The following is a 22,967-nucleotide window of genomic DNA, read 5'->3' on the forward strand; positions in this document are numbered from 1 at the left end:
GTTGTACCTGATGCTCACGGACAGAGCACCATGCCCGTTCCTAGGCTCTAAGGACTCTACGTCAGCCTCACCTCACCATCCTGAGGTTGTGCTTACTTGTCTGTGTGGTCCTCCTGAGAACAGGGACTGTCCTCTCTCTGAGTGCCCCATGGCCTGGCACTGTACCTGGCTAGGTCAGGAGCCTGGATGACATCTGAACATTGGCACAGTCATCACCACCATCCTCTCCACCTCATCCACTTCCTCACCTCTTCCCCCTTTTCCTCCTCCTCCCCAAGGGGATGCTGATAGAGGGAGTGCAGTTTGGCAATTAAGAGCTCAGCTTCTGGGGTTAGGCAAACTCTGACTCTACCATTCACTGCCTTATTTAGTGTGTCCAAGCCTCATTTTCCACATCTGTAAAGTGGGAATGATGGAGAGGGGGCTCTCTTAGCCCAGAGTTTGGCACAAAATAGGCATTAATAAGTAATGTTTGTGAATGTTTATGATGGTGATGATTCACTCTTGGACCTGACTTAAGGGCTGTAAGTTTGACCTTAAGTGGTGAGTGGGTCACCATTGCTCTCTTCCGGTTAGATACGGCATCTACATCTCTTCCACTCTTGCTCAGTCCTGCACCTGTGGGCACCTTCTTGGGCTTTGCCGGTGTGGCCAGGAGTCCAAGTGTCAGAGTTACACGTGTACAGTGCCTGGAACTTCTTGTGGGTGCTCAGGAGACGTTAGCCCCTGCGCCAGCCACCAACACTGCTGCCACCCATTTTTTCCCATTCCCAGCCTCAGTCTCCCCACAGACAGAGGCTGCACAGCTACCCCATGAGGGACCAAGGCAGAGTTCATCTTTCAGACTTTTCTTAGAAAATACCCAGAGGCTCCCCTTCCCAGGACAATGCCAGGACCCAGGGCCTACGGGAAGCCTCCAGGGAGTCCCCACGGCCCAGGCGCCATCACAGCATAAGTCCAGGTTAGCTCCGTGGGGGAGCTGACATCCTGGAGGTTGCCGCCCCCACCTGCTCGAGAGAGTTGATGACAGGACTAGAGCTGGGAATTCAGGTCTGGCTCTGGTTGCCACCAAGTGGTTGTGTAGCTTTAGGACCCCTGACAGGCGTAGGGAGGCAGACCACTAAGAGCACAACTGCAGGAGAATCACTCCCCTCTCACTAGAGGCACCGAAGTCTTTATCTAGATCCCCAAAGGGGTCCCCACTCACCTCAGGAGGGTGAGTATTGCCAGGCCAGGTCCTTCTGTGAAGGACTGTGCAGTGCCCTCCCTTTCCAGGCCCATTTCTACCAGTGGGAGGGACAGATGCTCCCAGGGGGAGGGGGTAACTGCATCCCTAAATGGAGATGCTCGGAATGCCGCCACCCCCCCCCCCCCCGCCACACTGCTGTCCAGTCCTCAGGAGGGCTCATGCCCCACCGACCCAGCAAGACCAGATACGCCCACTCGCACCCCTCCCAGCCCCAGAGCACCCCCAAACTGGCCGTTCAAGCATACACTTGAGACTTTGTAGCTGTTTTTATTATTAATATTATCTTCTCCTTTAAGCATCCCTTTAAGGGTGAAATGAAATCCAACCATTTACAGAGAAAATGATTTCAGAATGTACATATTGATTTTCCCTTACAAAAAAAATAATATTATTATTATTGGTGTCCTTAAATTACACATTTCCCAGGGCCCTGCCTGCTGCTTGAGCAAGTCCCATCTCCCCACCCCGACTGTCACCTTTGCCCCCAAAGTTCTTCCACACCTGCCCATGGGAACCAACATGACCTGAGGGTGTGCTGGGCCTCCTTGAGTCTGGAGGCCATAGGGCCGGTGGTTCCCAGGGAAGGAAAGCTGGCTACGGCGACAGGGCCAGCAGTGCACTGGCGCTCACATTCACAGTTTGGTTTCCCTTCATATTGGGGAAGTGGCCCAGGGCTCCCCTGCCCCTGAAATTCCCAGTGTATGATGTGACTATAAGTGAAACTCTTCAACCCCATGCCTTGGTCCCCCACCCCGCTGACAGCTGTACGCTCCACTCCACGGCCAGGACTCCACTTCACAGTGACCATGGACGTGCCCAGTCCTCCTGGGTCTGGAGGGAAGGTGGGGCCTGGCAGGTCTGAGCTCCTCCCCTCTTCCTTCCTCTACCCCTGAGCTGGTGAACTGGAGGCCAGGGACCCCTGCCAATCTGGAGAGGGGGTATCCCTGCAGCAGCAGAGGGCGCCAGGGACATGGGGTGAGGACCCTGTTAAGGAGGGAGGTCCTGAGCTGGGGCTCAGGCACAAGTCAGAAGCCCCCAGAGGCGCCCACCCAGGGGGTGAGCCGAGCTGGCTGGGAGGGCAAGCCCTGGTCTGGGTGATCCGGAGCTACAGGGACACCCTGACCTCTTGAGCCATTTCTCAGCCCCAAGAGGGGCCAGAGAGAGGGGGACTGCTGTCACTTCAAGGGAGGGGTCCCCTTGGGACCCCTCCTTGACAGGAGGGGGAGTGGGGGCAATAGAGCCCTCCCAGCCTGCTTCATGCCCGCCCGCGTGAGGCTGCTCTGCGGGCAGCTCCCCAGACCATAGCCGTGCAGGGCACCTCTCCAGATGGAGCTGTGGCAAAGGAGATGCCCTCCTCTCCCGGCCCATCAGGAAACCCCCAAGAAGACACACTGAGAAAGTCCCAGCTGGCAACTGGAGGGGCTGGGGTGGAGGGAAGGGGCCAGGAGGTCGTGGGCTCTCAGCTGTACAGCCCTCAGGTCGGGAGGATTCTCATTCCTTGGACTGAAAGACAGACAGATGGACCCCACATCCCCTTTAGTCTGGCTTTCTGGGCTCCCAAAGTTGCTTCCTGCCTCAGTCATTTTGGGGAATTGCAGGAGGCGTGGCCACAGGCTCTAGGTCCCGGGAAGGGGAGGCCTGGACCCTGCTCCCACATCCACACACAAGCATATATGTACAGGGACACACCGACACAGACACATACAAGTACACACCAAGCATGCACCCATGCCCATAAATACACACGCACGCACGAACATGTACCATTCCACGGGCAAGCTCTGCATCCCGGCATCACTGGGTAAACATCTGAGAGGCATCTCTCCCTGCCCACAACTGCAGGCTCTCACTGCACCCCAGCCCTAGACAGGCAGTGAGGGGGGCAGAGGCAGGCTGTTTCAGAAGCTCTGAACATGCAGGCAGCATCTACAAATGCAAGTCATTTCTACCCTCTCCCCTCCTCCCCCCGTGCCAGAGATGCTCCTTGTCCCCATATCCATCCTCTCCTCCTTCCTTGAATAAATGAACGGGGCAGCCCAGCTGAAAACTACTTTTCCCACTTCCCTTGCAGCTACTTGCGGCCATGTGACTTAAGTCCTGGCCAGTGAGATGCCCTCAGAAGTGACTGTGCCATCTCTGGCTCATGCTCTTAACAGAAAGGGTGTGCACTTCCCATGCCTATTTCTCCTTCCCCCAGACATGGGTGCACATGTGATGGTGGGAGCTCGAGCAACCACTCCACCCAGAATTGGAAGGTATGATGAAGGAAAGCAGAGCTGCTCTACCAGATCCAGACCACCTCCCTCGAGACAGCTAAGTTAGAAACAAGTTTCTGTCTGCTTAAACCACTGTATTTTGGGGTCTCAATTACAGCAGCTTGGAATCTATTCTAACAAATACGTCCCCCTCCCCCACGAGGCAACTAACGAATGAGACAACACACAACTGGCCTTAACGTCCCTCTTGGGCCCAGGGCAGCCTCGTGGCCCCTTCCTGGCCCCTAGCCAGCTCCAAGGAGGGGCACATGGTGACTCCATCTGAGACGGTGGAGGGCTGGGGCTGTGGGTTCCAGTGGGAAGGGGTGATGGGGAGGAGGAGGCTCCTCCCCCCCGGGTCTGACCTACTAGGCTGGCTGACGGTCCCATCCCACCCTGAGAACAGACTCTTGGCCTTGCAAGGACTGGGTGGGCAGCCCACCAGACAGCAATATAAAAAGGAAGAAGGAATGTCAAGGCCAGGTTTGGAACCAAAAGGAAGACTTCCCGGGCTTCCCCAGGCCCCACGCCTGTGTCAGATCTGGAGGGGCTGGGGGGCACAGGGCCATCCGTGCAGTGCGTCCTATGGGGCAGGTGGCTGGAGGTCGCTGCTCCCTCTGGCCCCGCACTCCTGAGGATACTACAAAGCACCCATCGGCGCTTCCTCTCAGCTGCCGTTTTGCGTCCCCTCCCACCCTGGTGTCCCTTCTTCCTCCTGGGCCCAAACGCATCTACTTACAGAGCCTGGGATCTCCTGGCATCTCCCCTTTCCCGCTTCGGGTCCAAAGCCCCAGGAGGCCACATGGTGGGCTTCTCTGCAGAGAGGACCGCAGTTCCCACTTGGTTGCCCTAGGGAGTTACCGCAGGCTCCCTTCCCCCCCTGCCCACCCTCCCCTGCTCCCCAGCAACTCTCCGCTGGCTCCTCCTGGCTGCAGCACTCTTTGGGGGGCAGAAGGGCCTGCTCTCCTCCCCTGACAAGGAAGGATATTTTCTGAGCTCACAGCCCTGACCCTGGATTCACAAAGGCTTGAGTAGGAAAGACTCCCCCCATCCCTCCACTCCTGGTCCTCATAAGAACCACCCAGAGGGCAGAGGAGGCAGGAAGATCACAGAGGGGCAGCTGCCCACCCCCCCACCCACCCCCCGCGCCACTGGCCCTAGAAGATCATGCAGCCTTAGCCTTCAACCACGTCCAATTTGCCCCTGGCAGGTGGCCTTCCCTCGGGACCCTGGTTCCTCCGCCCACCGGCCGCTGTGCTCTTGGGCTCCTGGTAGGGGTTGTCCAGCAGGTAGCGGAACCGGTCGTAGTTCTTGAGTAGGTACTTAGGGGCATACATGTGCTCGCTGGGGTCGGCCGGCGGGTACTCCTGCTGCGTGCCGTCGAACCAGCCTCCGGTGCGGATCAAGCTCCGGATGTAATTGAGGTCCCGCTTGTCCTCGTAGTCACCCCAGCGGGGGAAGTCGCCGTTCTGGGCGGACACCAGCTTAAAGTAGATGCCCTCGGGCGTGAAGCACCAGGAGCAGTGCCAGCCGGCGAAGTGCAGGGGGCTGCCCAGTGACCACTGCACCAGGATGTGGCCCGTGCGGTTCTCGTACTGGCGGAAGTTGGGCATGGTGTAGTACTGGCGGCGGCGCAGGCGGATGCCGTCCAGCCCATACACCGTCTGCAGCATGTCCACCGTGCAGCCCGACACCACCTCCAGGGTGCCCGGCTGCTTCCAGAAGAAGCCGTACAGCGACTTGCGCATATGGAAGGCAAAAGGCTCCGTCCAGCCGTCGTAGAGCTTGAGGAAGAGCACGCCGTCGCGCGCGGGGATCTCGTCCGCGTCGTCGATGATGAAGACATCGTCGGGCCGCAGGTTGCGCAGCCTCGACACGCCGTCCTGGGTCAGGAAGGTGCGCAGGTAGTCGTCGGCGATCCAGCCGTCCTGCCGCCCGCCCAGCGGGAAGTGGTCCAGGAAGACGTAGAGCACCTTGTGCCGGATGTACTCGAAGGTGCCGTTGGTCAGCATCTCGCGGAACTTGAGCGGCCGCGGCTCCCCGTAGGCGGTGAAGTTGGACTCGCACACCACGAAGGCGTCCACCACGTCGCCCAGCTCGTGGAAGCGCACGTCCAGCAGGTCGAACTCGTGGTTGATGTTGATGGCGTTGATGACCCTCCGCGGCACCTCCCGGGGCACCAGGCGCTCCTTGGTGGGCAGGTTGGAGTACTGCACCACGGTGGGCACGCCGCAGCTCGGTCCGTGCCAGCCCGGGAGGCACACACACTCCACCCACTTGCGCCGCGCGCTGCGGCCCCCGGGCCGCTCCCGGGTGCTTAAGAGCTGGCGGCCCGGGCCCCGCGCCGATGTGCCATCGCCCGCCTCCGCCTTTTCCTCTGGCCGCCCGGATGGCGGCTTCTCCAGCATCTTGGTACCTGGCTTGAAGCAGACGCCCCCGGCTTTGGTGCGGACGAAGTACTCGGTGGTGTCCTCGGGCAGCACAAAGTCCATCCGGTGGAGTTCCTCCGTGGCCTTGCTTGGTGACAGAGGCTGGAGCAGGGGCGAATGGGAATAGAGCGGGGTACGCAGCAGGTCAGGGCTACCCGGCTCCGGGCTGGCCTGGGGCGTGACCGGGGCATTGTTCCAGAAGAAGCTGGACACCAGGTTAGGGCTGAGGGAGGCCAGTTCTCGGGGGAAGGTGACATAGGACAGGGTCTTAAAGAAGTGCAGGAAGGAGATGAGGCACAGGCCGGCCATACAGAACATGAGAAAGAGCTTGTAGCGTCTCATCTTCATCCTGCAGGAAACCGAGCAAACAGACAGGTCAGGGGTCTGCAGGCCCGGGCAGCGGCAGCCTCAGGCTCTTCTCCTAAGGCAGGGAGTGAGGAGGCCTCTACTGCCACTGTGTGTATGAATGTCCCGGCCAGCATCTGGTGACCCTGCAGGACCTCACCTCCAGGTGACTCCTCCAGGAGTCAAGCCTGTGAGTCCAACTCATTGTACCAAGGACCCCTGGAAGCCCCAGCATCAAGGAAACCCCTCCTGGCTCAGGACACTCCTGCCCACCCCCCCGGCTCCCACAGCCTGTCCCCTCCGAGACCACCAGGTAACCACACATCCCCCTCTGCAACCCAGTCCAGCACCTGGCCTGCCCAGCTGCATTGTAGCAGCTGCATTGCTAGGCTTTGCTCCAGGAACAAACTGCATCCTGGGAAAATCTCAACTCTGCAGTGCAGAACCTGCTCCAGGGGGCTTACAGGCCCCAAGGGAGGGGGAGAGTGGGTCATAGTCTGCACTGCTCAGGGTGCCTTCTCGTTCTGTCTACCTGTCCATCTCTCTGTCTCTTTATCATCTTTTCTGTGGTTATACTGACAAATCTTTTTCCCTGAAAAAGTTCCCAGGTCTCAAGGGAACACTTTTAAGTCTAATGTATTTAAAGAACAAAATTAAGTAAAAGTTCCCCTTCATTACCCCATGCCAGGCAGTAGATACAGTTCTTCTGTTCGAGGTGTATCACTGGTTTTATGTGCAATTTTTCTGTTCTCAGTTTAATGTTTTTTTATAATTATTATCATATTGGACACTATGTCCAATCAAGTGGTTTTCCTCAATCAACAACAGATTAAAGAGAGTTTCGTATCAGTAGAAATAAATCTACCATTTCCTCTTAAATCTCACATAATATTCCATGGTCACTGGAATGAATCCCTCTCTATTCAGGAGGGTTCGTGATTGTAACCATTCTCTATTCATTTACAATTTCATTTATCAGTTAGTTTATAGCCGTGGAATGGAGAGCCGTGTATATTGTTTTCCAGAATTTAAATAAACTTTTAGAATATTTGTTGCTTATCCACAAAGTTGCAAAGATAGTTCTGAGGGTCCCCTTACACCCCTGCCCCAGTCTCCCCTAGTGTGGACACCTTATGTCGCCACGGTATGTGGTCACAACTAGGAAACCGAAATGGGCGCGTTACACTTTATTTGGATGTGCTCTTCCTCTCGTGAGTGAGCCGGTACAGCCCTCCTGACTGCATCCGCACAGCCCAGGAAGGTGGGCGGGCCAGCCGGGAGGTTACACCCATCTGGCGGAATTGGACCAGTGCCTTGGGAGGGGTGACCTGTGGAGTCACAGCAGGGGCTGGGACAGAATCCAGCCTTTGGCACTTGGTGTTCTCATTTCCCCTGTGTAGGGGGCATTGTCCTTCCCTTAAAATGTTCCTTTCTGTCGCTTCTCTTTATGTCTCTGTTTCTTCCTCAGGGTCATTTGGGTGCCTTCCTGCCATAATCTCCCCTCATTTCCTAACTTAAGCAAGGTGCTCCACCATTTGGAACCTCAGTTTCTACATCTGTGAAATGGGTACAGAGTTCCTGGTGTGCAGCGGGTACTCAATAAACTCTCGCTTCTTTCAAAGCTTGAGGCTGGAGGACTCCGACATAAATTTTCTCTAAGCTACAGGGCCATAAGACACAAAATCATGAAACGTTCGATCTAGAACAAACTTGAAGGACCACCACCTCCAACCCTTTCATTCTGCAGAGGAAGCCCCCCCTCCCCAGCCTCACCTTGATGAGGAGTCCTGAGCACACTAGTGAGGAGCAGTCGAGTCGCCGATCCCGCTGAGGGGTGGTACTTGTGCTCTCAGGCCCCAGATGTCCCCCTCCTGCAGTTTAAATGCTGATCCCCTGGAGTCTGCCAGTGGGGTCCGACACAGCTGACTACAGGAGGCAGGACAATCGGGGGTGGGGGCCTGACCTCTGCTGGCTTTGGGGGAGGTGGGAGGGAGGGCTGCTCCTTGGCAACATTTTGAAGTGGGTCTTCCAGGCTCCTGTCCCCACCATGGATTCCAGCCTTGCTCTGGCAAAGTGAGACCAGGCGGGCCAGGCCATCAGGGCGAGTGGAGGGGCAAAGAGCTGAGGCCTAATACAGGCAGGCGGATAGGAGCTCTTGCTGGGGGTGGACCAGGCACAAGGCGACACTGCAGACTGAGGTCAGCACAGCAGAAGCCTCCAGAGTGACCCACCCAAGGGCTTTTGAGACCTGCCAAGACACCCCCGATCCTTCTGGCGGATTACTTTTGCTCACTTAGGACCTGTCTCTGCGGGGCACCCCAATCCCAGCCCCTGCTGGACTGCACTGGCCGTGAGCTGTAAAGGGCAAGGCCGGGGCTGCCGCTCAGACTAGATCCCCTGGCAGCAGTGAACAGAGGCCCTAGGAAGGTAAGAGAAACTCAGGGAGGCAAGTGAACGCCCTGCTTAGAGCAAAGGGGCCCTGTGGCCCTGCTGAGGTCACACTGACCCAGCTGCCCCTTGGCTCCCTGGTCAGGCTGGCTTTCAGGATCTAGTTACAATTGGCCAGCTGTGCCCTTCGGAGGACAGACTCACCAGTGCCTGCAACCCCCCCTTAATCACTGAGCCCTTCAGGGTGAGGCTGTTTGATAAGGCCCAGCCTGGCTTGCTGTCAAGAATCATGGACCCGAGTGTGCCTCCCTCATTGCTTGGGCCGCTAGGAGTCTCACAGGTGCACGGTGGTGGGCCCAGAGCAAGCCAGTGCCTCACAGGCACCTTCACACACAGCCGCCTGTGTTTTTCTAACTTATTCTTCTTGGCCCGATCCCTTTTTATCTTATCGTCAAGTATTTTGATAAGTGCTTCAAACACATTTTTTAGACTGAGTGGCATATAGATAAGAAACCTAATAAACAAATAAGCATTGGCACCCGGGGTCTCATGTAAGTCTCACCCACCCTGGGAGACTGAGGACTGTGATCGACCCATTTTTACAGGTGGGGAAACTGAGACTCAGAGAGATGATGAGACTTTCCCCAAAGGACATCAAGGAGGTGACTGAATCAGGACCTGACCATAAGTTCTGTTCCCGAGCCAGCCTCTCCCTCCTCACAGCTGAGACCGTAGCCCTCCCTGGAGCAGCTGGCCTGGCCGTGGGCTAAAGCCATGGAACCAAATGAGGCCCCAGCTCTGGCCTTTCTGTTATAAAGCTTTGTCCAGCAGGTGTAACGATAAAGCTGATGGGCGCCAATCCCCACAGGCCAGCTACTGTCCTGAGCACGTTACATGCGTGACCTCACTGAATCCCCCCAACACACAGCAGGTACCTTTGTCCTCCCCATTCTACAGATGAGGAGACTGAGGCCAGAGAGATGGTATAACTTGCTCAGTGACGCACAATTAGTAAGGGTCAGACTCGATTCTGTGGGGTCAATAATGGGATTTCATCCAGTGGTAGAGCTGTCCTGGGTCCCTTTCATCTGCCAAGTTCAACCCAACTGGGATGATAAGGGTCCACGGACAGTCCACCAGTGACCAGTGAAGACAACCCAGTGGATGGAACAGCCACCACTGCATTTGACCCACAAGACCCCCTGCAGGGGGAGACCCAACCGGTCTCCTCCAATCACTCAGCAACTACTTATTGAGAGCCCGCTGGGTGCCAGGCATTGTGCTGGCCCTGAGCACAGGGGACGAGGACGACAGAAAGAACTCCGACCCCGTGAAGCGGGCACAGGGGTGAGTGGGGCAAGGGACTGAGGCACATCGTGTGGTATGTTAGAAAGAGTTGTGCTCTGGAGAAAAATAAAACAGGGTAAAGCATAGGAGGGGCCAGGTTCAGTGGTAATCGTGTGGCCAGGGTGGGCCTCACCGAGAAGCGTGAGGTCAGAAGACGAGGGTTCTGGGGAGCAGCACAGCCAGCGCCCAGGATGAGAGCATCTGCCACCAGCGAGCGAGGAAACACAGGAGGGCAGAGCGGAGGGAGGTGGGCCGGATCACCCAGGCCCTGGGGCCGCAGCTTTCACGGGAGGATTCTGAGCAGAGCCTCCAGTCCGAACAGGCTCACTTGGGCTGCTCGGCGGACAGTGGACTGTCGCCTCGAGGGCAGAGCAGGGGGAGTGGCGAGGAGGCCACTGCACTGTCTGGGCGAAAGGCAGGGGTGCAGGAAGCAGTCAGATTCTGCTGGATTTGCCAGTGACCTGGATGTGAGTGTGAGCGAGGAGTCACATTCGGTGGCTCCAGGACCTTCGGGATGGACCAACCTGAACTGGGGCAGAGGCCACCCCTCAACAGCCTCCATGGAGACAGTAAACGGCAGAGTGGCGGCTGGAGGCAGCTCTGTCTCTGCAGGGTCCTCCCTCTAAGCGCTGCCCTGACCACTTCAAACGGGACACTGAATTGGAGAGACCCATCCACAGCCCCGCCCCTGTCCCTTTCCCAGCGCTTGCCATGCTGAGCCCATCTCCCCGGATGTCTGTCTCCCGAGCTGGACATGAGCCCCGGAGGCTGGGAGCTGTAACAGCGGGAAGCTGGACCAGAGCCGCCTCCACAGCCTCACTGTCGCTTGCGTGCACACAGACCTTAGAACCAGGCTGCCCACCTCCAGTCCTGGCTCTGCCACTTCCTATCTGTGTGGCCCCAGGTAGCTGAATAACTGCCCTCCTTTGGGTCATCTAAAAAATGAGTGTCCAATATAATCCATGTAAAGGCCCTAGCACATAAGAGCCCAAAGCTTTAGTTCTTCTTATCGCTAGTGTTATTCTCCCGCCTGGAAGGAGAGTAAGTAGAGAGAGCCTTCAGGTGGAGGCGCAGCTGGTGCAAAGGCTTGGAGCTGAGCCCCAGGCAGGGCCTGGGCCCTCGTGGGTGCTGTCTTGTTTTAGAGCAGCAAGGAGCAGAGTGGGGGGCTCCAGTGGAGCCTGGAAAGAACCTAGCCTGATAGGGGATAAGCTCAGAAACAAGTGCCCTGCTTCCTGAAGCTCCAAGGAAAGGAGGGAAGAACTGTGAGGCTCTCTGGGAGCCTCCCTAGAAAAGGCCTCCACACAGATATGCACACACTCTGTGAGTTGCACCCAGCCCCAGGGCCTGGGTCGCCTGCGTGAAGGTAATGGGGGATGGGCCGGGTGCTTCCTGGTAGCCAGATAATCAGGGATGCAGGAGGCTGACCCAGACCCAGGATGGTGGCAGGACCAGCCTACCTTGGGCCTCCTTTTTTTCTGTACTGACTTGCAGCCATGGCCATGTGCAGAAGGTTCCAGCTTGGCAGATTTTCTTCCTTGCCTCCCTCTTCCCACTTCTCCCTTCTCCTGTGACCTCTTTCCTTGGGCTCTGCTTGATAAGCTTATGAGGGGAGAGACAGAGCAGATGAGCCCAAACCCCACAACCCAGTCATAACCTGGGTTCTGGGCTCAGGCTGAGTCCAATGAGAGCTCCTGGGCAGAGAAGACAGGTGCTCCCTGGAGGCCACAGGCTGTGACTTTGGGACTAGCCAAATGGGCAGCGGCCTCCCGGGTGCAGACGCACCCTGACAGCGGTCACCGGGTGACGGGAGGCTCCCGTGGAGCTCTCCGTGGTCCTGAGCTCACATGCGCTGACCAGGGTCCTAGCTTGGCCCTGGGATGCCCTTGGCTGGCCTCACCTTGGCGCCTGCCAGCCTCCTCTGTGGTTCAGCAGCTTCTGTGCTAAGAGCCACTTCCCCTATCTGTCACCCTCTGGCCCCCTTCCCCGCCTGCCTCACAACACCCTGGTGACAGCTGTGATCCCTGGTGCCCTCAGCTCCGCAAGAGCTGAGGGGCTCTCAATTCCTCCAACTGGGAGAAGGGGCAGCAGTGAACAGATCCGACACCTAACAGGTGCTCAGGGTGCTCTTGAAATACCCATGGGGGGAATCTTGGAGGTTGCACAGCCCACCCTCAGTCTCCACTCCTGGCAGGAACTGGCCCATCTACAACCCCCAACCCAAGAGAACCTTCAGATGGACCCTCACCGCCTCCCATCTGCTTCAAAGGGCATCTTGACTTTGAACTGAAGTCTGCCTTCCACCCCATCCCAGTTCTGCCCCGTGTTACTGAAGAGCTCTGCCATCTCCGTGTGCCAGGCCTTGCCCCTGGCCAGCTTTGTTAAAGGGCTGGGCCAACTGGGAGGCTGCTTACTCCACCACCCTGCAGGGCACTCTCAGTGACTCATCTGACTGCCAGAACCAAGGCCAGAACTGGGGAATCTGGAGCCCCATGGAGGGTCCAGACTCCTCCCCCAAGGTTTGAACGACCCTGGAATGAGAATATTGTCCAAACCTTCACCCTAGACCAGTGCCCTTGCCAAGTGCCCATCTGGCCTCTGCTTGTCCAATTCTTAGTACCACCCATTCCAGACCATTTGGGCTGTTAGAAATTCTTACTATTGGCCTAATTCAGCCTCCCTGGAGCTTCCTCTACCATTTCTGGGTTCTTCCTTGGGCTTAAGCAGAGTCAATCAGAGCCTCAGGGATCAGAAGGTGACAACCACCATTCCCTGACTGGAACTAAATAAGGGTCTTTCCAACGTGAGGTTCCATGATCCCACACGGGGAGACGGGCAGAGGAGGTGGCTACAGTATATCAAAGATTCCAGAGTTCTGGCAAGATGGGAGAAACAGCTGATGCTGTGTTTACTCCTTCATCTCTCCTTGTTTTATTCATTCCTTTGGTTCATATCCATCGGTCAGGCTCCACAAGAAACGAGCCTACATCCCGGGATCACTCTACAACCAGCACACTATCCAGGCTGCTGGTGAACCTCTACCAAGAACCTGCCATGCGCCAGGCACTGTGGATGCAAGGGCTGGAGAGAAACCAGGGGCAGATTCTCGGGGCCAACCCCGAAGGAAGGCACATATGTCTCCATTTTGCAGATGAGGAAATGGAGTCTTCGAGAGGTTAAGCTACTCACTCAGCCACGCAGGGCTTGTGGGGAAGAAACAGATGGAAACTGAGACTCCCCAAACATCCTGCACCTGCCAACAGGTAGACCTGGAGCCCAGTGGGGCTGCAGACTTGGGAGCCCTTTCCCAGGCTAAGCATGAATTGCTTGGCCGAGGGAGGGTCTGGTGTACCATGACCCTCAGTCCCCAGGCATTCTGCTCACCTGGCATTCCCCGGAGAGAGGGAATCGGCTCAAGGGGCCAGCCCCAGCCTAGGACATCATCTGCCCAGGCGACCAGAATGTCCTGGCAAAACCTGTACCATGGGGTGGGGGTGGGGGTAGCAGCTGTTGCTTTTTCCATCCACAGATAAGGAAACCAAGGCCCTGAGGGTGAGGCAGACCTACACTGGGACCATTTCTTGGACGAGCCAGACTGGGCATGCAGCCACTTCCCTGGGCACAAGGGTCTCGGCCCCACTCTCTCTGCTGGCTCGGCTCCAGGGTGGGGGCCTGGCTGAAGGCTGAGTCCAATGCCCAGTCTGAGGCGCCCTTTCCATGGCGAAGCCCGCCCCCTCCCCGCTACTCCACAACCAGCCCCTGTGCACCCTGGCCCTCTCTCCTTCTTCCAAACCCCTCCCCACTCTGCCTGATCCCAGCCCCGCCAGCTGCCTGAGGACTTTCCCATGGAGTGGCTAGCATGTGCCTGGGAAAGCTGGTCCCCAAGGCGGGGACCCGCCCTTGGCTCCCTGGGGCCTCTTCCTCGCTTCCCACCGGTCACTGGCCCACCCAGGACATCAGCTTCTGGTCCCCAGAAGCCCATAGTGGGTGAAGACACAGAACATTTCCATCATCCCAGAATGCCCTTCTGGACAGCACCGGAGGCTAAACAGATTAGTCATCCTCGGGCACCAGCCAATGGGGTGCTTGTGTTCAGAAGCCTGCAGTGGCTCTCACGGTCCAGCACCGAGGTTCACAGCTGTTGTGACCCCTGCCTTGAGAGCTGTCTCCGCCGTGCCTTATTCATGTTAACACAATGGTCACCACTCAGCTCATGTTTAAATCTGTGCCAGCTGTCAGCTGGGAGTTTTACTTAAACTTGACCCTCACAACCATCTTCAGAGGTGGGAGTTATTGTCCCCATTTTAGAGATGAGGAAACTGAGGCTCAGAGGGTAAAGCAACTTGTAGAACATTCCTCTGCTCACCTGTGCAAACCCAGTGCTCTCCAGGGTCTGAGACCCACACAGCCTCCCCTTAAAGGGAGTGGGGGAGATGACACTGGCCTCAGCCCTGGGCCACCGAAGGCTCTGAGTGGAGCGACCCCGTCAGCCTCTGCCTCAGGGTGATCAACCTGTTTGCTTCCAGAGCTGTTCAACAGCATACATTGTGATGGTGGAAACGTCTAGGCCTGGGCTGTCCAGCACACCAGCCACTAGCCACGTGTGGCTACTGAGTGCTTGAAATTAACAGGGGAGACTGAGCAACTAATTAATAATTTAATTTAATTTTTAGCTTTGATAGCCACATGTGCTGTGGCTACTGCACTACTGGACGGCCCCGGTTTAGATGGACTGTGGGAAAAGGAGGCAGGGAGCCAGGTCTACTGCGCCAGCCCTGCGGGAGCAGTGAACAAGCTGAGGGGGGCAGGACGTACAGCAGGACAGCTGTGGCACCCGGGCGAGGGCAGCCCGGGGTCGTGGGGCAGGGGCGGTGGTGAGCTACCTGCCAAGTACTAGGTGACTGAGGGAGGGAGGGACGCAGCCCTGCGAGGGGTAGGGGCCAGACATCCTGGGACCAAGAGTGGGGCTGAAGGCAGGACCAGGGGAAAGCTGGGGAAGGAGGAAGAGCAGGGGCAGAGCCGTGGAGGAGAAGCAGGTGCGGGTAGTCAGCGCGAGGCCGGGACACACGCGGCCCCTGGCCTGGGGGAGGGGCCCAGGCCTGGGTCTCCACAGAGGCCGCCTGAGGCAGTGTCTAGACCCTGCAGCCACATGACAGGGCTTCGCCGTTTCCCTGGGCCTCAGCTTCCTCATCAGTGAAATGGGGCTATAATGGTGTCTGCCTCACAGGGCTGTGGTGAGGCGTCTGTGTATCTCAAGTGACTGGAACGGGAGCTGTGTGTGACACAACACCTGGTGACGGGCACATGGTGAACGTCTGTCACAGGCGGAGGGAGACCAAGGCCTCTGAAGCAGGGACTCCTGGGTGGCTTGGGGCACGAGGAGAGGAGCTAGATGCAGAGACATCCAAACATCCCACAGAAAGGGCTCTGTGGGCGCTGAGAACAGTGGCGTTCCCAAACCCGGCACCCCCCAGGATGCCCCAGCCCTGATCCTCACCCTAAACACCCCCTCCATGTGACCGGGCTCCAACCGTCTCCTCCAACCCCCGCTTCTGCCCTGTCACAGCAACCTCAGGAGCACCTGGGCTCGTCCCCTGGCTCACCCACCTCCACTCCCACACTGTGAGTTCTCCGAGTCAGGGGGGGCCCGTGCTCCCCACACCCAGCCCAGGGCCCAGACAGTCGGACACGCGTGAGTGTTTGGGACAAGCCAGAGGGAAGAGCACGAGGGCGGGATTTCAGGCACAGGGCTCTGGCGGTGTCCCCTTCAGTGAGAGCCACTGTGCCCCTGTGGGGGTTGGGCCAGGGTGGAGGGAAGGCACCCAGGGCCTGTGAGAGGGCCTTGGGGGGATGTAAGGACGGCACTCAGGTGGCCAGTGCTTCTGCCCTGTCCTGGGCTGGGTGGAGACAGCAGACGGGTCCCAGGCGTGGAGCTGGGGGTGCAGCAGGAGCCAGGTGGGGGGATGAGGTCCCCACAGAGCTTGGTCCAGCGGAGGGACAGAGGACAGATGAGAAAACCAGCCAACAGAGGATGCCAGGCGTCAGGGAAGGCCTCCTGAGGAGGGGACGCTTTAGCCGAGACCCAAGGTCGAGAAGGAGCTGCCGTGCAGAGTGGGGACAGCGGCCCAGGCACTGGGCCAAGAAACCCCTGGTGTCGGGAACCCCAGCGCAGTAGCTGCAAAGCAGGGGTCCCCCGTCTGGTGAGGGGCGTGTGAGGCCTCGACGGGTGGCAAGGACACGCTCCACGCTTCAGGGCCTCCTTCGGCAGAAGCCTGCGCATCCCATCTTGGTCAGCACCCTCTTGGGTCAGCAATCCCAAGGCAGCTGTGAACATTTTTCAATCTAAAATAGAGCCAGAGGATATGAAATGGCGAGTCTCACGCATGTGCCCTCAGGGAGACGAAACGTAAGGACTAGGAGACTTGATTTCCTGTGAATGCCAGATTTACAGAAAACTGACTGTTGGAATTTTCTCAAATGGGGGGGTTGATCAGGGGTTGCCTCCTATCGACCTTGGAAAGTTCTGCCACAGGCAGAAGGGAACATGACCCAGGTCAAGCGGGTCTCACAAAGTGGGCGGCATTGACCTTTGTTTGTGTGACTAGAGTGACTCTCTGTCTGCTCAAGACGTTTTTAACCAGGAAAGACATGGCGCTCCACTGACCCTGAAAAATTTGGAATATCTTCAATCTACGCCCCCACCGCCCACCCCCCCACATACACACACACAAAAGAAGTTTTTAAGGCTGGTCTCTGTTTGTTTCTGATTTTAACCAACTCTCACTAAGCTCTCCCCTCTACATTCCCTGCCAGTAAGTATGACCTGGCCCAACCCCAACACAGACTGGCTCGTAGCTTGCTCCAGATTGCTTGTCCCAAACTGCAAGCCCTCACCTCTGTGAGCTTGCCTCAGTTTACCTCTTTATTGAGGTCAACACAGCTGTACCCTCTGGCTGGGCAGGGCCAGGCAGGGCTGGAGAGCAGTGGGCCCGGAACATTCCTCCCAGGAGATGGCACCTCCGTCCTCACCCCCGTCTTCAGGGCAGCTGTGTGAGCTGGCCCTACTCCATCATCCTTACGGCAGCTGGGTGGTGAGGAGAGGGGCACAGGGGCTGAGGGACCTGCCTGAGACTCAACTGGCAGCAGCAGGACTCACACCCAACACACCACCTCTGCAGCTGCGCACTCAGGATTTCCAGCACAAAGTCTAGGCTGCTGCCCTGAGCCTTGCCCGAGGCAACAGCCCCCCCCCCGCATCTGTGCTGGCCCCCAGCAGGAGCCTGTGGGCCTGCATATGTGGGTCATGGTCCTCCCTGGCTCTGGCATGTGCCCGGACCAGCCACCAGAGCCCCGTGCCCAGGAGAGCTGCCCCCTCCCAAACCCCCTCTGCCTGCTGCTCCCCTTCCCACTCCCCCTGAAACGGTGCGGGCCCCTCCCCCTTCCCCCATGGAGCTCTCAAGGCTGGGCTGCATTGACTTAAAACTGCATTTCAGGACTTGCCGGTGGCACGATGGTTAAGAATCCGTCTGCCAATGTAGGTGATGCAGGTTCAATCCCTGGTCCAGGAAGATCCCACATGCCACGGAGCAACTAAGCCTGTGCGCCACAATGTTACTGAAGCCCACGCCCGCTAGAGCCCACGAGCCACAACTGCTGAGGCCGCATGCCGCAACCACTGAAGCCCTCGCGCCTAGAGCCCATGCTCCGCAACAAGAGAAGCCACCACAATGAGAAGCCCGTGCACCACACAAAGAGTAGTCCCCACTCACCGCAACCAGAGAAAGCCTGTGTGCAGCAACAAAGACCCAATGCAGCCAAAATAATAATAAATTTTTTAAAAAACAACACATTTCACAAAACCCGGGGTTCCCTGAAAGGGCTGAGGAAGACCCAAAGGCCTTTCCATTCCCCCACCAAACTCCAGTGGGAAGAGATCACCCTGGACAGAGTCCCGTGTTGGGGTCTCCACTAGCTTGAAGGGAGTCTGGTGCTCTAAAAAGTCGGGAAACCTCTGAGGCCAGGCCTGGACTTCAGGAGCTCTGGGGGCCTGAAGGCCCTCAGGGGACCTGACTCCTACAGACCCCTGCCCGGGCTGCCCCCTTGCCCACACCCTCCCTCTCTTCAGGTTCTATCCCCACCTTCCCCATTATTTTCCCCCTGGCTCTGCTGGCCGGGAGCTCAGACAGTGAGGGAGGGTCCCACACCGACGACACCCACCACTCAGGGGTTTCTGTTTATCTGCCGTTTGCCAGCTGGGCCTGGCACACACCCCCCCGCGCCCATGGCCACCTCCACCAGCCTGTCACCACACTGGGGGAAGAAGAGGGCCCACCTGAGGTCCATCCCAGAGCCGCCCTCCGGCAGGTGCACTGTTTCAGCTGCTTTGATCCTCACCTTCGCCCCCATCGCCATCACAGGTGAGGAAAGGGGTTCAGAGCCCGAGTGACCAGCCTGACTCACCCTCTGAGTGGCAGCAGAGTGGCCGACCTGGACCCTGGGCCCTCCTGCTCCCCACCCCACCCGCCGTGCCTTGGTCTCTGCCTGGCCCCTCCCTGGAATCCCCAGACCCACCCTCCCCTCGCCTGACCTGGTACCTGCCTCGGGTCCCGGGGTGGCCCGTCACAGGGCGCGGCTGTGTCCCATCCCGGCGGCTGCGCTGTGCTTCCTGACCCCGTGCCCGGCCCGCATGGCTTGACAGCAGCTGTTTCCTCCCTGGAGGCTGTCCCCCAACCCCCAGGCCGAGCGCAGGAGGCCGTTAGGTGGCTGCGTGGTAAGCCGACCCTGGCCTGGCCTGGCCCCAGCTCTGCCCTTCACCGGGGCTGGTTTCCTGGCTCCACCTCTTCCCAGCAGGGTGGCCTCACCTCCCTGGGCCTCAGTCTCCTCATCTACGAGGTACAAACAGGTAACCAAGTGGCTGGGGGAGGCAGCCGCGCCCTGCGGGAGCCCCTCCCCAGAGCCAGAAGCTGCGGAGGTGGGGGTGCCGTGGTTTCCATCTCACAGGTGGGGGGCCTGTCGGTGCCCGGCGCTCAGGAAGCCGCGAGCCCAAGTCCTCTTGGAGTCTCGCCCTGCTCCCTCTCTGGCCAGAAGGTCACCGTGAACTGTGGCCTGACTCACAAGAGGCTGTCGAGCACATCCGGTGGGACAAGGATGGGACGTGGAGGTACCTGCAGGAGGGGCCGGAAGCAACCTCGCTCCACGGCTGGGACCCAGCGTCTCCAACAAAGAGGGGGCTGGGGGGTGGGGAGAGCCGCTGGGGGACCTGGACCCAACTCTGAATCCAGTTCTGCTTATCAGAGAACCTGGACCGTTTGCCTGCATGGGAGCCCAGCGCTCCACCCTGTGGGGGTGGGAGCAGAGGCTGGCCACGGATGAGAAATCAGAGGGCTCAGAGAACACCCCCATACAGCTACTGTACAGCCTGGCTCCAGGTCCAAGTCCATCCCTGGCAAGGTACCAGTTCCCTGTGTCAGGAATGGCCTCTCCATGGTCCTCCTAAGAGGGTAAAGACATCAATCAGACTCTGGTACAGAAGGGGCTTGGCCGGCAGAGCTGCCAGCATTCGTGCTGCTGGAGGGTGGGATGCATTAGGGGCCTTTAAACCCACTGCCCCACACCCCTGGGACCCCTCCTCCCCCTCCTCACACCTCACCTTAGCCCTCGCCTCCCAGAGAGGGGGTGCTACGGGGGTCGCCTCAACCCCAGCCTGCTCAGGAGCCCGCATCAGCCTGGAGAGAAACTTCCTGTTGGTCTGCCTGCCTGCCCCGCAGCCCCCCTGGGCCTCAGTGTCTCCCTCTGTCACAAAGGGTCATCGCCACCCAGTAGGGTGGCTGAAGGCCTGAGTGAGGAGAGTTGAGAGGACACCCCTACATAGGGGGATGTCCCCAGGGCCCAGGGGCCGGGTCGTCTCTGCCAGGATGAGCGCTGGGAGAGGCGGGTGGCGTGCAATGCTGGAAGGGAGAGGAAGCAAGAAGAGAGAGGAGGCCAGGGTCCAGCCCGGGTGGGGCCGAGACAGTGGGAGGGGACCAGGAGCCTGCAATAATGATTCGGGCAGACTGTTAATCATTAATAGAGCTTCTGATTGAAGGATGGAGAAGAACGCAGCTTCTAACAGTTTATGCCAGGAACGCACTGCCAATCCTTCAACAAATGTGGACTGAGCCCCGCCCCACATAGGCCCATTGCTCAGATCCCTACGGAGCCCACTGAGGCCAGCGGGGAGGACCCCACCCCCACCCCCAACTCCCTGCCGCAAAGACCCCTGCACCTCGGGCTTGCAGCTCCTGGTCCACCGCCCAGCCACTCGGCCTTCCGGACCCAAATGGCCCACCTTGGCCCGTCAGGACGAGAGGGCAGCCAGAGCAGACCCGCTCAGGGGCTGAGACCAGCCTTGCCTTGCCTCCGTCTCCACATCTGTGGAATGGAAATCACAACACCCACAACTCCCAGGCTCACGGTGAGGAAGAACAAGGCCAGTCAGGTCGGGGCCGAGCACCTTCTGCCTCCACGAGAGCGGGGAGTTCATTCCTGGGCCTGCCGTGGTGTGGGGTGCAGCCCCCCTGGGCCCCCGCCCCATCTCTCAGGACACAGAACACTCGATGACAGAGCAATGGGGCAGCCGCTCCCTGGAATCCGGACTCCAGGGGCACGGCATTCAAATCCGGCCGCTGCGTCTTCTCGACCCCCTGTGTGATCCTGGGCAGCTCACTTAATATCCCTGGACCTCGGAGCCCCCGACTGCAATGTGGGATGGTCCCAGCCCCTTACTCCATGAGGATTAAATGGGGTAACACCCAAAGAGCCTTGACAGAGACCAATTTTCCGCATTCCTAGCCCGACGTTCGTGCCCGCTGTCCACACAGCCTCTCCACATGCCTGGCTGGCCCGGCTGGGGTGTTGCCAGGCCTGTTGGCACCTCCCTCCAAAATGCCTCTACTCCTCCTCACTGCCCCTCACCCGCCCCCCCCCCTTTTTTTCCTGTCTTGAAATTCTTAATTTTTGGACAGGGGACCCTACATTTTCATTTGGCACTGAGTCCCACAAGCTCTGTCACTGCACATCCCCATCAGGCCACGTCCCTCTGCGCAAACCCCTCATCACACTCAGAATAAAATTCAAACGCCTTTGTGCACCCACAGGCTCTGGCCATCCGGTCCCTGCGTCTTTACCGACCTCGTCTCCATTGTTCCCTTGGGTCCAGCCATAGTCTCTGCCTTCCCGTCCCTTCCACACCCCAGGCTCACCTGCCTCAGGGTCCTCACACTGGCTGTTCCCTCCACCTGGAATGCCCTTCCCTCCGATCTCCACATGCCGGCTGCCTGCTCAGAGGGGCCTTCCTGACCAGCCAGCTAAAGGGCCTGTCCCCTCCCAGGTCATCTGCTCCACTACGGTCTTCACTGCGGAAGCCATCTGTCTCCTTGTTTACGTGTTCGTGGTCTGTCTCCCCCACCCACACCCTGCTGGCTTGGAATGTCAACAACAAGAGAGCAGGGTCACCATGGGCCCCAGTCATCGGTCACCGCGGCTCCCCGCTGCTCCCCACCCCCTAAGACAAAGCCTGGCCCGGGGCAGGAGCTCCATAAACAGCCGTTGAATGAGGACGGAACGTGCAGGAGAAGCGATGCTAGACTCCCGGTGGCAAGTATCATCTGGTTTGGGGGATGCCTGGGGCAGCAGGCCCGCCAGTGCACACCCACACCTAGCAGGGTGCTCTCCACTGCTCCAGAGAAAGCCCCCCGCCCCTCCTCCCCAGCCCTGCTGAGATCAGCGCCGTCCTGCTCAGGCAGCCCGGGCGGTGCCAGCCCCTCCCACCAAGCTCGCCCATCCTCCAGGGACAATGTACAAAGGGCCACTTCAGTTTGGAGCCTCAGCTCCATCTCCAGCCCAGAAGGCCTGAGTGTGGGGGAAGGGAGAACAGGGCACGCCCCACCCCTCCTCTGTCCTCGTGGGGCTTTCTCTAGCACAGGCAGGGTGGGCGACAGAATCAAGCTACAGCTGGAGAGACTGTCCCATGTGCTGCACTCTGGGGGGTGGGGGTAGGGGAGCACCCATGGGGGCCGCCCATGCCCAGGGTGGGGACCTGTGTTCCTAGGCAGTAGGAGTGCGAGGTCTCCTGTGGGCACGTCCCCACGTGTACAGGGCAGCAGGTGGTGGGTACATCTGTGCCTGTGCGAGGCCTGAGTGCTGGCAGGGGTAAGGGATAGAGAGAATCAGACTCACAGGGATCCAGGCCAGGCCGCAGAGAAGGCGGGGACCTGGGCTTTAGAGTTGGTTGCCATCACACCTGGGACCTTCTGCTGCAAGACAGGGCGCAAAGAACACGCTCAAACAGTTGTTCCAACAACCTGAGCTGATAACCTGTGACCTGAGCCAGGCACCCAGGACGCTTGGACAACTTCGAGCACTACCAGCTTTCCCCCTTCTGGGCCCCGTCGGTGACGGAACCATCTACCCAGCCGCCCACACCAGAAACCCAGGAACCACCCTAAATCCTCCCTCTCGCTGACCCTGCGCAACTATTAACCAAGGCCTGTCTATCCCACGCCCTGACACCTCTCAAGTCCCACCCTTTTCCCAGCGCCACGGTCCCCCACTGGGGGTGCCACCACCAACGCGCACCTGGACAACAGCAGTGACCTTCCCAAGGAGGTCCCCAGCCAGGTGCCCGTGAGGCAAGCAAAAGCCACCTCTGCCGCTGCCCCTCCCAGTTCAGAACCGCTGCCCTCAGAATAAAGTCCAGATCTTCCGAGAGGCTCGAAGTTTCTGTGTAACCTTACACTGCCCCTGCCATGCTGGTCTCGGGAGGATTCAGCTGAACTAGACTTCCTCCAGGCCTCCCTGACCCCAGGCTGTGGAGACAGCCGAGCTGTCTCAACCCTGGCCTGCCCCTCCCCCCCACGCCCCTGGTCCCCAGCTCCAGCACAGCGCCGGACAGAGGTTTGCTGAATGACTGAAAGACCT

The 22,967-nt window shown here is 58.8% G+C and overlaps 1 protein-coding gene across 21 annotated transcripts in view; it reads right to left on the reverse strand.

The window, feature by feature from the left end:
* Positions 1–1,506: 1,506 nt before the first annotated feature.
* MGAT3 (beta-1,4-mannosyl-glycoprotein 4-beta-N-acetylglucosaminyltransferase) overlaps positions 1,507–22,967 on the reverse strand; it is a 48,981-nt gene continuing 27,520 nt past the window's right edge. For 2 of the 21 annotated variants that reach the window (XM_057740581.1, XM_057740578.1), the window contains exons 2-7: positions 20,275–22,303; positions 19,660–19,735; positions 18,605–19,502; positions 18,343–18,404; positions 16,929–17,094; positions 1,507–6,282 (exon numbers count right to left, since the gene is read on the reverse strand). In XM_057740581.1, the coding sequence (XP_057596564.1) occupies positions 4,680–6,282; positions 16,929–17,008 (1,683 nt within the window). In that variant the 5' untranslated portion in view covers positions 17,009–17,094; positions 18,343–18,404; positions 18,605–19,502; positions 19,660–19,735; positions 20,275–22,303 and the 3' untranslated portion in view covers positions 1,507–4,679. Of the gene's footprint in view, positions 6,283–8,051; positions 16,353–16,904; positions 17,095–17,510; positions 18,405–18,597; positions 19,503–19,659; positions 19,736–20,274; positions 22,895–22,967 lie in introns of those variants that run through there. The other 19 variants (XM_057740586.1, XM_057740587.1, XM_057740584.1 and 16 more) reach the window with 16 other exon arrangements.

This window comes from Hippopotamus amphibius, chromosome 7 (genome assembly GCF_030028045.1).
Source record: "Hippopotamus amphibius kiboko isolate mHipAmp2 chromosome 7, mHipAmp2.hap2, whole genome shotgun sequence".
In the NCBI taxonomy this organism is placed as follows: Eukaryota; Metazoa; Chordata; class Mammalia; order Artiodactyla; family Hippopotamidae; genus Hippopotamus; species Hippopotamus amphibius.